Raw genomic sequence first — 14,096 nt, 5'->3', positions numbered from 1 at the left:
ATCAACTCACATGCACCATAACAAAGAGTTGGTTCCGCTTCTGCAGACATACCTCTGCTTTTATTTAAGATGAGTTCAGCTGTATTTATTTTCCCATCAATTACTTGCTATTGTTTTAGTTTAGGTCCAAAAATCTGAATGTATTTATTTTTATCTCACTGCACTCTCTTCCTCTTACTTTCACGTCTGGTTTATAAAATGCATTTTTATTCACAAAGGATTTTTTTAAAATGATGTTTACAGAGTGATATGCAGGCTTAAAATCTAAGCACATTTAATAGAAAGATAAAAGACAGTCATTTATGTTAAGCTCTTTATTTCAAACGAGTTTTAAAAGAAAAAACACAGATATTTGATTCCAAATTGGAGTATATTTAATGATTGTGTGGCACTAACGTCATATGCCAGGTCAATAATAATAGAATCAGCAAGGCTGCAGTGCTCAGTGATTATAACAAAAAAACCAATACAAAAAAACCCAATGAGAATAGAGAAAACACGCTCTCCTTCTCTTTTTTTTTTTTTTTAATCAACACCTTATCAGCCATTTGTCTTAATGTAATGAAGACATTCTCCGAGGTATTTGTGAGGATTGAGATCAGGCAGAGTGTAATTGTTTGACATTGTATTGCTTTGATGAAATAATTGATGATAATATAGTTCAACATTTAATTTGCTACTTGTACGGATTGTCTTTTGTTTTAGACCGAGGTGGCAAATGTATACTTTTTTCTTACACTAGACAGACTGGCTAAAGTGTGTGATGACAGTTAAAGAGAACATGTGGCACTTTCTGGGGTTCCCCTTTCCTCTAGTGTTATATAGGTTTTGTGGATGTAAAAGGTCTGAATTGGCTCAAATCCCTGTGTTACTTCCCCCCTGCCTGAAATCAATCAATCAATCAATGTTTATTTATATAGCCCAATATCACAAATGTTACATTTGTCTCAGTGGTCTTCACAGTTTGTACAGAATATCAGTATGACAATACGACACCCTCTGTCCTTAGACCCTCACATCGTACAAGGAAAAACTTCCGGAGAAAACCCACAGTTTAAAGGGAAAAATGGGAGAAACCTCAGGGAGAGCAACAGAGGAGGGATCCCTCTCCCAGGACGGACAGACGTGCAATAGATGCCGTGTGTAAATCGAAAAGATAATACATTTGACAACATAGGTAGTCCAAATGTTTGGAAATGCATGTGTCTGTAATAAGAAGATGAATTCACGAGGATGTCAGCAATCCTGTGGGAGCCATCAGGGAAGTAGTATGGTGAGAGTCTGGCAGGACCGCAGAGACAGGTTCAGCCAGGACTCGAAGTCCAGGACTCAGATCCAGTGCTCAGGATAGAGGATTCAGGACACACGACCACAGCAACAGGATTAGCCTCGACTCAGGATCCCGGCGTAGATATAGACACAAAAAAGAGATTTTTTTGGGAAACTGGGTTAATCAGAACATGAGAGTACACAGGTACAAACAGCCAGAAAGACCGAGTAAGGTGCCCCCCCCCCCCAACAGTCCAAGCCTATAGCAGCTAAACTAACGTGTCTACATACATGCACTCCCTTAGGATAGGTTGAGGGAAAAGGGTAGCAAGTAAGAAGTAGGAAACAGAGGTGGAGAGGCACACACAGGGAGAGAGGTCCCCACTGGAACCTGAATTGGTTAGAGGTAAGGAGTAGGTCTGTGGCTACATTCCACACTCCCGGGCCGGGCTAGGCCTCTCTGCAACCCGTTACCCTATATTAGAACCTCGAGAGGTCAGAGAGGGGAAAGGTTTTGGATAAAGTTTTAAATATAAGATCTAAGTTTTTAGGATTTAAGTGAAAGAGTAAGAACTAAAATGTATAGGTGAAGAGGCACAACGTATCTACGTCAATGCACTCTTATTAGATTATTTTATTTTATCACTATAAGCTTTATCAAAAAGGAAGGTGTTAAGCGCACTCTTAAAAACGGATAGGGTGTCTGCCGCCCGAACACAAACTGGAAGCTGATTCCACAAATGTGGAGCTTGATAAGAAAAGGCTCTGGCTCCCATTGTACTTTTAGAGATTCTAGGAACAACCAACAACCCTGCATTCTTGGAACGCAATGCCCTAGTAGGACAGTAGGGTATAATGAGTTCTTTAAGGTAAGATGGCGCCTGCCCATTAAGGGCTTTGTAGGCGAGAAGAAGAATTTTAAATTCTATCCTGTGTTCTATAGGGAGCCAGTGTAAGGCAGCCAGAACAGGAGTAATGTGGTCCCCTTTCCTAACTCTGGTTAGTACACGAGCCGCAGCATTTTGAATCAGCTGAAGCGACTTGACTGACTTCTTGGTACTCCCTGATAATAAAGAGTTACAATAATCCAGCCTAGAAGTAACAAATGCATGGACTAGTTTCTCTGCATCGTTTTGAGACAAGATATGCCTGATTTTTGCAATGTTACGTAGATGGAAGTAGGCGGTCCTTGAAATTGATTTTATGTGGGCGTTAAAGGATAAATCCTGATCAAATATAACACCAAGATTCCTTACAGTCTCACTGGAGGCCAAATTAATGCCATCCATAGTTAGTATATCTTTAGATCATTTGTTTCGTAGATTCTTCGGGCCGAGTACAATAACTTCAGTTTTGGTCGTGTTTCACATCAAAAAGTTTAAGTTCATCCACGTTTTTAAGTCCTTAAGGCAGTCTTGAATTTTATTTAGGTGATTGGTTTCATCAGGCTTGATTGATAAATATAGTTGAGTATCATCCGCATAACAATGAACATTTACAGAATGATTCCTTATAATATTGCCTAGCGGAAGCATATATAATGTGAACAAAATAGGTGAAACTCCTCCATTGAGCTCTTTTGTTTACTTCTGTGACATGGTGACATCACTATGTAACACTCAAGCACCTATTGGCTAGCGCTCCAATACATTGTAGGTGATAGGCTAAGGGGCGGGATATCCCTAAGCGGTTGACAACACAACAGTCTCGGCCAGCTAACCAATCAGAGTTTCAGACAGAGGGTGAAAAGAGCTGCTGCAGTATGAGAAGAATAAAGACCTTGTTGAACAATAAAGCATGGAGACATGTCACAGTAGAGGCACAAAATACAAATATGAATCCCGAAAAATACATAATGTCTTCTTTGAAGTGTCTGTTTTAATGCTTTTCCCATGAGGACAGTTAAACAATACATCATTTTCTGAATTTAGAAAATAATTCATGTTAATACTGTATCCGTTCCTCAGCCTGATGTTCTGGACCGACTGGGGGGACAGAGCGGCCGGTGTGTACCGGAGCTACATGGACGGAACCAATGTGTCCTGCATCGTGTCGGAGGGCGTCCGCTGGCCCAACGGGATCACAGCTGACGACCACTGGCTGTACTGGACCGAGGCCTACAGCGACCGCATCGAGAGGGCCGACTTCATGGGGGGCCAGAGGACTGTTCTCATTGGGGGGCTGCCCCATCCGTATGCCATTGCAGTCTTCAAGGTGACACTGTTCATACAACACATACAAAAAGTCTTCTAACTTTTCTACAGTCTTGTATCAGAAAATGTTGAATGTCCTCGCTAAGTATCTGTTTTTACAAGTTTGTGTTGGATGCTGTTTCCAGAATGACCTGTACTGGGACGACTGGTCCAGGATGGGGATCTTCAAAGCTCCAAAGGCGGGTTCCCAGAGCAACGAGCTGATTGTCGGCAGACTCACCGGGGTCATGGACCTCAAGATCTTCTACAAGGGGAAGAACAGGGGTGAGGAACAGAGAGTACACTCATGTCCACAAAGTTTGAAAGCTTAGCAAGAATTGTGAGAAATTAATCATGGTAACTAACGGTTGGTATACTTTTGACTTCAGTCAATATAACCTGTTTCTATTAAGACAAATAGTAAATGATAAGAATAAATCATCTCAAAACAGACTCTGCATATCACTTTTTAGTCTGAGTTGTGTTGACCAATCAAAATGGGGCAGGTAATCAGTCATTACAAATAAAACAAGAGACAGACTGCATTAGCCCAAATGCAACTTGAAACGTATTGATATTGTCTGACAATGATTTAACTGGTAAACCACTTATTATTGGAGAAATCAGTTTGTGCCCGTTGTCTCTCAACTCTTGGCTTCATATATTCACTGGCTCAGAATCGCAGAAATGTAGCCCGTTGCCCCAAGACCGATAGTCGATGGGTTCCAGGATTAAGGTAGAAAAAGACCTGTTAGGATTTCTGCTTAGAGATTTTCTAAATGTATTAAAAATGTCCCGTGTGCAGGATTTACGGGGATTTATTTTCAGAAATTGAATCAAACATTCATAAATATGTTTTCAAGTGTGTAATCACATGAAAATAAGAATGGTTGTCTGGTAGCAGGTGCACTCTGTGTTTCCCTTGCCATGTTCATATAAACCCACCACGAACTAACAATCCGTGGGTCTAGAGTCATGTTGATTTATTGACTTATTCAGTCAATAAATCATTCAATTAATTGAGTCAATTCCTAATTTATTTAGTATCTGGTCGTGTCAAACGGATAATGTGCAGCGACTTGGTCATTGAGGAAAAGAAGCCCTCGAAACACCGTTCTTTTCAGGTAATACTGTGTTGAAGCTTGAAACTGCGTTACTTACTGAGCATTGTAACGGGTAGTAATGACCCGAACTGCATTAGTAATGCGTTACATTACTTCGTACGCAAGTAATGCGTTACTGAAGCTCCATACTGTAACACATTACGCCCAACACTGCCTGGAACTCACCTTAACCCTGAACTAAAGGTAGCAATGCATATTGTTGAACTTTTCCTGTCGGCTCTCGACCGTAGTCGAGGAAACAGGGGGGAATGACTCTCTGTCGTCTCCCAGCGATCTCGCTCTGCATGACCCTAATGTCATACGATATAACGAACATCTCGTGAATTTGTTGCAACTGCCTCTTGCCAGCGCTACCCTGACGCCTGTTTTAGAGGTGAGGCGCAGGAAAGAGAGGCGAGAGCCCGGCTGTGCAATGAACCTGCTAGCCGCCATGTCCAGTAGTAGCCTAACTACTGAGCCGGGAGGAGAAGTAGCTTCAGTGGGATGTAGCTTGAGCCCTGCCTGCCTGCAGGAGGGGTTGTGGTTGAAGCCAGAGATGGGTAAGCTTCGCATGCGATGAGGGCCCGTTCCGCGTGAAGCTGGAAGCGCCGCATTTGAGCGGCCCTGATGCCAGTGATGCCCTCTCGAGAGACTGAAGGCGTGCGTCAATTGTTTGCGTGAAATAGGCCATTTCCATTAAGCCGGAGGAACTTCCGTGGAGCCCGATTTCCTTGTCGTTTCCTCCCGCGTCCGGGTTTGCGGGGTGGCCGGCTGGAACCGCTAGCCGACTGGGGAACGCCGCCTGTAGCTTAATCCGCAAGACTGCGGAGCTGGTGAATATATGCCTGGAGCTGGGACGAAGCCCTGCTGCTGCTTGCCTTAACCATGAACACAGTGACGTGTATACTTGTGCGTTGACACCTGAAATGACAACTGACTGAGAGGGAAGAGCAGATTTAAAGGGGTTAGCGGGTGCGATGATTGGCTAGCTGGGGAGTAACGCCCCTGATCACTTATTGGGAGAGGAGAGGGTATTGAAATAACGTGTAACACCAGGGGGTATTGGTCTTCCTAATTGAACTTGCGCGAAGCTTCATGAGTAAGCGGAGGTGAATTCAGTTGGATGCAATCCGTAACCTCAATGCTAGATGCAGCTGTATCCTGTACACAGCTCCTTTAAACAAATGTAGTAATGCTGAAACTGAGGTCTGGATCTCTTGTCCCCAGGTCACAACGCCTGTGCTGACCACCCGTGTAGCCTGCTGTGTCTGCCTCAGCCCGGCCATCGGCACACCTGCATCTGCCCCGACGGAGCCCCCACCATCACCATGCCTAACGGAGAGGTGCAGTGCCAGTGTCCCACCGGATACCTGATGAAAAACAACACCTGCATCAAGACGGGTGAGACACATACTGAGCACTCATTGTGATCTTTTGCTGTAAGATGTATGATCTTGCCTCTGTCAAAAGTAGGTCTTAATTTCACAGGGAGGTCATCTGGTTTACCCTCCAGGACCTGTAGGATGGCGTGTGACTCAAGACAACTTTACTGTCTTTAAAAGCCTGTTTTAAGATCAGACTCAATATATAATATCAAATGAATCAAGAAACCTAATAAACCTGTTGGTACCAACTGTTTCATGCTAGCTAATGGAAGTGGAGACTGAGGCTTTCAGAGGATCTGTGGCTGGCTCAGGTGTTGATAATAAAGGAGTTTCTGAGTAGTTTCCAGAACACCATCCAATCTTGCAGGAAGGCACAAATGTACAACACAAATAGCATTGCTGTCTCAAGGTGGTATTTCTGAGGAATTTTGACTATTTTAATACATTTTCGAGTAACAGAAAATGCTTAAATGTTATGGTATCAACCCAAAACTTTCTGTAACAACTTATAAGACATAACAAAGCATGGGGATGATCATCATGTATTTCAATCGTAATGCTCCAAACCCTTACTTAAAACTTTTACATTTGAATAAGCCACTAACTAGGGCTGCACGAATAATCTAATACCATCATAATATGAGCCTCTGCGATTGTTGAACCACAAAAGGCTGCAACTTAATTCAAAAATGTGCATTTGACATATTTTCTGTTTATGTGCACGTTGATTATCATTTACGCCCGCGCTGCATGGCCGTCCTGTCAGCTTCTGTTTAGTCCTTGAAGCCTGTGCCTTGTTGGTCACATGACTATCCGCTGTGCAGAGCCAGAGACCAGTTGAAATGGTTGCTAATGCCATCAGCTGCTAAATGCTGAACTAGTGACATTTTCTTAAATCCGTGCAGCGCTATCACTAACCAAAACCACAATGTTTATTAGAGATTTATATAAACCAAAACTGCTTTCAGAAGATGTAAGCCACTTCTTTGGGTCATCGACTGTTGAGTCTGTAATCTGTATGGATCTCTAGGGTAAATATGCTCATTCTTTCCTCCAAATAGAGCACAGCTGTTTGCCCAACCAGTACCGCTGCTCTAACGGTCGCTGCATCAGCAGCATCTGGAAGTGCGACAGCGACAACGACTGCGGAGACATGAGTGATGAACAGGAGTGTCGTGAGTACTCGCTATGCAGACAAGGGCTCTTTCTACATTAACAACAAACAACTACAATGTTGTCCTTGTTTAGCCACTGTGGTGAGAATTTATTTATCAAATGTGGATCGAGAATCAAACCATTCAGCTGTCTTTGTCCTATTTTATTTCTTGCAAGGAAGTTCAGTCAGTCATACAGAGAGCATACAGTCTGCAGAGTGAAAGACGAAGAGTAGAGTTTGGGTTGCATATTTAAACACAGAGAGAGGAGAAAGGGAGGGGTTGAGTTTGGTGATAATATATATATATATATATATATATAATATATTGTTCTACAGCCACTACGACCTGTGACCCGTCCAACCAGTTCCGCTGCATGGCCTCGGGTTCCTGCATCCCTCTGGCCTTCAAATGTGACCATGAAGACGACTGTGGAGACAACAGTGATGAAGAGCACTGTGGTGAGATGGGGCTTTTTTTTTTACTGCAGCCAGCAAATGTGAAAAACTGTTATCATATACACTTTGTTTTTAGTGTTCACGGAGTTTTTAGTGTTTAGAAATATGATAATAGGCATAACACAAGTGGAAAACTGTTATATAACTCAAAAAAAGAAAGAAGTCATTTATACATCAGTTTCTCTCCCTGTGTTCAATCCAATGTCAATCATATTCATTTTGATAGAAGATACATTTTTAGGTTGCTGACAAAATATGATGACAGACATTTAAAGCTTCATTCCAATACCGTAACAGTGCTTTAAAAGTAAAACAAATCATAGTTTTTGCCAGTACTAACGATAGTGTTGTTGCATCTCTCAGACACTCACCAGTGCGGCCCTGGAGAGTTCACATGTGCTCGAGGTGTTTGTATCCGCGAGGCGTGGCGCTGCGACGGAGACAACGACTGCAGAGACTGGTCTGACGAGGCCAACTGCACAGGTGAGCAACATGAAAACAATAGCAATCTCATAAGCCATGAGAACGTTATATTTACATACATATATTTGCGAAGGTAGAGATTTGTATTTGCTTATGCAAAAACTAAATTAATGCATCATCAAAGCATAGCCACTTGCACTAAGTGTGTGTTGCAGTTAGAGTTGTCCTTTTGTAAGGGAAATTATGGTACATTTGTCAGCGCTTTGTTTTTCATGACTAGTATGACTTCATCAACAGTCAATGTTGCAAAAGGACAAACTAAAGTGTCGTTTAAACAACAACAAATATGTGGAGATTACATATTTTAGAATAGTATTTTTAGTGGGGAAAAACTTAAGGATATTGCGACTCTACTGAAATGTTCAATATTATATTTTTCATTGACTAAAATGAGACTACAAAAGTTACAGGTATATTTGAGACTTAAATGGCCTGATATTTAGTTTCTATAACTTGACCAAGAAAACAAAAGGTTGACTAAATATGATATCTGAATAAAACAATAGATACAACAATTAAACTGCAAACACTACATTTCAGATTAAACGGGTTTAATGCTCTCATGTGTGAAGCTATTCTCTGTTTTACCCTTAAATCTCTTCCTGTGTGTCCCTAGTTGGCCACCATACGTGTGAGGCCAGCAGCTTCCAGTGTCACACAGGTCACTGCATACCTCAGCGCTGGATGTGTGACGGTGATGACGACTGCCAGGATGACTCAGACGAAGACCCCCGGCATTGTGGTAAGCTGAGTCACACACACACACTCAACAGTGTCATCGTGACACATTTTAGACGTGTCAGACTGTACACACACTTAACTCCCAGCTGGATCATGGGTGTGAGAGTGTCTATTTACTTCACAAACGAGGACTTCTGCTAAGAAAAAATGGTGCGTTCCACTTAGTACCAATAGCTGGAACTGCGGCCACAGCAACGTAACTTAAAGTAAACGGCAGCACTGATTGAGGTTTGCTGTAACTGTGTAGTCTGTTCACATTTTCTTTTCCATCAACCAGCCTTTAAACACTGCCAGAGCCCATACCGTGTCCCCATTAGTGTTTACTTCCTGGACTTCTTCTTCTGTGGATTTCTTTGACTTCCAGCGCTCTATCTTTCAACCATTGTCTTCTCTTGCCTTTTCTTTACTGGGCACTTTAGCCATCATGAATCCAAAGTGTTGTGCTCTCCACAAATATAAAAATGATTGTTCAAAAAGTAATCCACAGGGTTTACTGATGGAGGAAAACAGCTGACGGTTAATGGACCGGACTTCTTTCTGCGGATTGATATGACTGCACATAGTCCCTAGATCAGAGTGTCCTTCTTAGCAACGGTCTGCTAGCGAAAAATAACAGACCTCTGGAATGTCCTAATTGACCAATCAGAATTGAGTATTTAATTAGGCTGTGTAATAAAATATATTCACAGTCATGAAATGAAAGGTGATTAATAATCTAATTCTGTGTGTTTCCAGGAGGAACTAAATGTAACGGCTTCCTCTGCTCCAATCACACCTGCCTGCCGGCCACCGCGCACTGCAACGGCATCCAGGAGTGTTCAGACGGAGCTGATGAGCACAACTGTGGTGAGAGACCCCCGAATGTTAATAGATTTCTCTGTTTTAGGAGTTAATCAGTACTGTATTTGACACGTGCGTAACATTGACTTTTTCAATATGTATATGGGATATTTACCGGACCCTTAAATACCTGTAGAAATCCTGTAGAATAAGTGTGTTATGACTAGTGTTTACAAGTCCTTAGCATGATGGTTTCTGTCTTCTTTGTTTGACCCACAGACCCGCTGTGTACTCGCTACATGGAGTTTGTGTGCAGGAACCGAGCCCAGTGTCTGTTCCAGGCTCTGGTTTGTGACGGCATCAAACACTGTGAGGACGGATCTGACGAGGACGCAGACTACGCTGGATGCGGTGTGTTTCTTACCCTTATAATCCACGAATGTAACACTTTTTAGGGAAGTAACTCTAAAAAGCAGGACTTCAACTCATGGTGCAATGTACGGAACACTAATAATGCTGCATAAGGGAAAACATTTGAGGAGGAAGATTATCAATTTATTTAGCATTTAGAGAATTAAAGGTAGGGTAGGTAATTTTGGAGAAACCAGCTCGAGTGCGCTAGGATTTGAAAATACACAGCCGGAACAAATCTGCCACTTTCTTACAGAGCCCCTCCTCCAACACGCACATGACTAATGAGGGCACGAGATAAGTTTGTGCACAGATGGAAGGCTGACAGGCAGGTAGGCCATCCAGTTATTTTAGCTGGGCCGGCTCAGATGATTGGTCGTGCTTTTTACAGCGCCGCGGCTTCCACAGATGACATTTTGTTATGGATTTTTTGTCAAAGCACTTAAGATATTCATTGCTATCGGGATGTTAAGAGCATTCCATGGAATATAACAAAAACTGTATCTCGAGCCGGTTTCTCAAACTTACCTACCCGTACCTTTAAGGCACTTTTTTTTTTTGAATAAACTGAAAGTTTGTCTTAATTCTCAACGTTTCAACACATATATTCAAAATCTCCCCAAAAAACATCCTCATTTATCCACACCTTTTGCCTGGCCTTGATACTCTTTCGTATCAAGACGTATTTAGTTCCTGTAATCGTGCCTCGGGGATGTTTCTAGGTGCATACTTTTCTCATGATTCATTTCTTTAAAGTGATAGATTTGACACAAATCGTGGGGGATTTGAAACTTTGTTTTTGAACCCATTCACTGCAGAACTAGTCACTAGTTCACTTTGTCTGATCATGTCACTCTCATTCCTTCTGTTCCTCTTCCAAACCAAATGATACTGGATTCTTATCAAAAACAGACGCAAACTTTGCAAATATTGAAATAAATGTTAAGTCGTGTGGTTTGTTATATTTGTTTATTAGAATAATATAAGAAACAAAAAAGGAAAAAAAAGTTTTAAATTATGCCTTAAATGTTTGTATCTTTTCAAACACTTTTTTTATTACCGTTTGACAAAAGTTGTAAAATAAAACAATATAGCTACCACTAACTAACAAAAGGTAAGAATAGCAGTTTTTTTACAAAATGTTCATACCTATACATCTTATTCTATTTCAAACCTATAATGCTATAAATACATTACAAAAAAATGTGTTGCTTTGTTCCAACAAACAGATTTCTGTAACCGCTAATGTCCCTGTATGTGTTCTCTCAGCCACGCCAACTGAGTTTGGCAAAGTGTGTGATGCCTACACCTTCCAGTGTGCCAACGGAGTGTGTGTGAGCCTGGAGTGGAAGTGTGACGGCATGGACGACTGCGGGGATTACTCTGACGAAGCCAACTGTGGTACGGACGTGTTTGTTCACAAATAGAGAGGAACACACATATCAAATGATTGTGTCATTTATTCTAAAGAAGAGGAAGTGCAGCAATGTTTCAGCAGCAGTATCACGTGTTAACTTCTGCTGTGTGTGTTGCAGCGGCTCCCACCGAGGTCCCAGGCTGCTCCAGGTATTTCCAGTACGAGTGTAAAAATGACCGCTGTATTCCTACATGGTGGAAATGTGACGGAGAAAACGACTGTGGGGACTGGTCTGATGAGGCACAGTGTACAGGTACACACACTAAGACTACACTTAAGGCTTTTTCATTTGCACAGATACACACATATCAAAAGTTAGAAGTTAAGAAAAAGTTAGAATTGGACCTTGCTTACATTTCAGTACTCATATGTTAAGAAGACAGAGGATGAAAGAAAGAAAAAGTTATTTGAAATGTACAATTCATTAATGTACGTATGTGTTCCACTCATGTGGTACATTATTCACACAACACATGTTCAGATATTTTTTTGGCAACCAGTGTGTTTATTTGAGTGACAGATATTAAAGGGGGAGACCCTCCGCTTCTTTAGCTGTGTTTATGTATGCACCATATACACCAAGCTAATTCCTCGTATGTGTAAGCCTTGCATAAACCTGTTTCTGATTCTGGTTCATATTTGAATTACCAAACGTCGTATCTCTCCCCAGTCATTAAACTTGAACCTCCAACCTTGTAGGTGGTGTTACTCCTCACAACGTGTCCCCTGGCCCCTCCACTTGTGCTCCCAACCGTTTCCACTGTGGCTCCGGAGCCTGCATCATCGACTCCTGGGTGTGTGACGGATACGCTGACTGTCCCGACGGCAGCGATGAGCTGGGCTGTCCCACAGGTAGCTCCTGTCTGTAGCACTGCTTCAGATCACATCATCTCCTTCATCATTTTCATAATTAATACTTTAATTTGTGTACCCGAGTTAAGACTAGAAAAACATCCCATTCAGTGCCAACATGTAAACTAACCTAGTTTCCCTGCTTTCAGATTATGTACACCACTTCTGTGTGCATATTCTGTAGATTTGAGTCCACCCCCTACACATCCCCTGTCCCCGCCACCCTCTAAAAACAGAAGGCAGAATGATAAGAGTTTAAATGGTAATGTCGGAAATAACATTTAAGCTGTAAGGGATATGTGTTGTATTTTAACACATTGATTAAAGATTGGTGGTTTGATCTCCGGTCCCTTTAGTAAGCAAGTGTCCTTGGTAGAGGTGGGAGAAGTACTCAGATCTTGTACTTGACTAAAGGTAGAAGTACCAGAGTGTAGGAATACTCTGTTACAAGTAAAAGTCCTGCATTTCAAGTTTTACCTAAGTACATTTTGAAAAGTATAAGAATCAAAATATACTTACAGTACCAAAAGTAAATGTACCCATTTCAGAATAATATATATGATATGTTTTGATTATAATGATTGATCATAAGTGTTCTCAAAGCTGGTAAAGGTGCAGCTAATTTGAATGACTTTGTATACTGCAGGGTAGCTTGTAAATGTACGGGTTGTGCCTGTGAGTGTGCTTGTCAATGTTTCTACTTACAAGCTGCTGTGTGTGAAGTGGTGAATGGAGACTTGCATAGTTGCCCAACCTACAACCTTCCACTAAGTTTGAAGACACTGATGACAATTAACAAACAAATCAAGCCAAAATCAGAACCCTTGGCACATGTAAACGAAAAAGAACAATAGTTATAGTAAAAAACTGTTTTCTCATTCTCCTGTCCCACAGCAGCTAACGGCTCTGTGACGGTGGCTCCAGCGCCCACCCAGGCCCAGCCCTCGCCTCACCGCTGCACCCGGGGGCAGTTCCAGTGTCGCCGACCCCCCCACTGCATCCCCGACTGGCAGCGCTGTGACGGACAGCTGCACTGCGAGGACGGCTCTGATGAAGCCCACTGTCGTGAGTACAGTACACCGTCACACACAAAACACAACCATAACAAAGTATTGTGTACAAGATTCAAATTAAGCACGACAACTAAAACAGTTGAATGTGAGAAAGTGAAACATTAAGTTCCGAGGTTTGAATTAATGCCACATTTGATCATGGCATAGCATATGCAGACCAAAGCTAAAACATATCTAGGGTGTGGTTTTGGAGGTTATTAAGATTGTTGAATCAATTTCTGACATTTTCCGAATCAAAGATGGCAGTTTTAATCAGAGAGTGGCCTTATGTGTACTCCCGGTGGGTAAATTGTTTAACATGTACTGTATATATAACACAGTTGTGTATCAGTATTAATACAATATTAATGCTGAATTGTACAGTTTTAAAGGGTTTGGTTGCTGATTGTGAAGTTAATCCTTGTGCCATTTATTTAAAGTAGTTCTACCAAAAGTCAAATGTTACTTGTACTGAACCGAAAACCTTATATAGTAGAGGTTTAATCAAAATAATGTATTGTCTTTTAGCACTGCAAACAGAAATACTGACAGTGAGGCAATCCAATAACAAGAAGATCAATGTAAAAAGTCTCCCCCTTCTCTCCCTGCAGCCACCCGCGGGCCCCTCTCCTGCGTGAACGGCTCCCGCTGCTCTGATGGTGAGGCGTGTGTTCCTGACAGTGAGCGCTGCGACGGCTTCCTGGACTGCTCCGACCACAGCGACGAGGACAACTGCACCCGTACGTCCCAAACACTCCCCATCTCCACCTGTGTTTAGATATCAGTTGTAATTAATGTA

General features: G+C 42.0%; 1 protein-coding gene across 1 annotated transcript in view; it reads left to right on the top strand.

Annotated features, from left to right (window-relative positions):
* The window catches only part of LOC117456902 (sortilin-related receptor-like), a 146,572-nt gene that overhangs the window by 111,788 nt on the left and 20,688 nt on the right, over positions 1-14,096 (top strand). The window contains 14 exon segments of the mRNA XM_034096765.1: positions 3,237-3,483; positions 3,608-3,746; positions 5,792-5,965; positions 7,011-7,124; positions 7,442-7,564; positions 7,925-8,044; positions 8,661-8,786; positions 9,521-9,631; positions 9,845-9,976; positions 11,246-11,377; positions 11,512-11,646; positions 12,093-12,245; positions 13,140-13,310; positions 13,909-14,037. Of these exon segments, the coding sequence (XP_033952656.1) occupies positions 3,237-3,483; positions 3,608-3,746; positions 5,792-5,965; positions 7,011-7,124; positions 7,442-7,564; positions 7,925-8,044; positions 8,661-8,786; positions 9,521-9,631; positions 9,845-9,976; positions 11,246-11,377; positions 11,512-11,646; positions 12,093-12,245; positions 13,140-13,310; positions 13,909-14,037 (2,006 nt within the window).

The sequence above is a fragment of the Pseudochaenichthys georgianus genome, chromosome 13 (genome assembly GCF_902827115.2).
Source record: "Pseudochaenichthys georgianus chromosome 13, fPseGeo1.2, whole genome shotgun sequence".
Taxonomy (NCBI): Eukaryota; Metazoa; Chordata; class Actinopteri; order Perciformes; family Channichthyidae; genus Pseudochaenichthys; species Pseudochaenichthys georgianus.
This window is presented reverse-complemented; position numbering and strand designations above follow the sequence as displayed.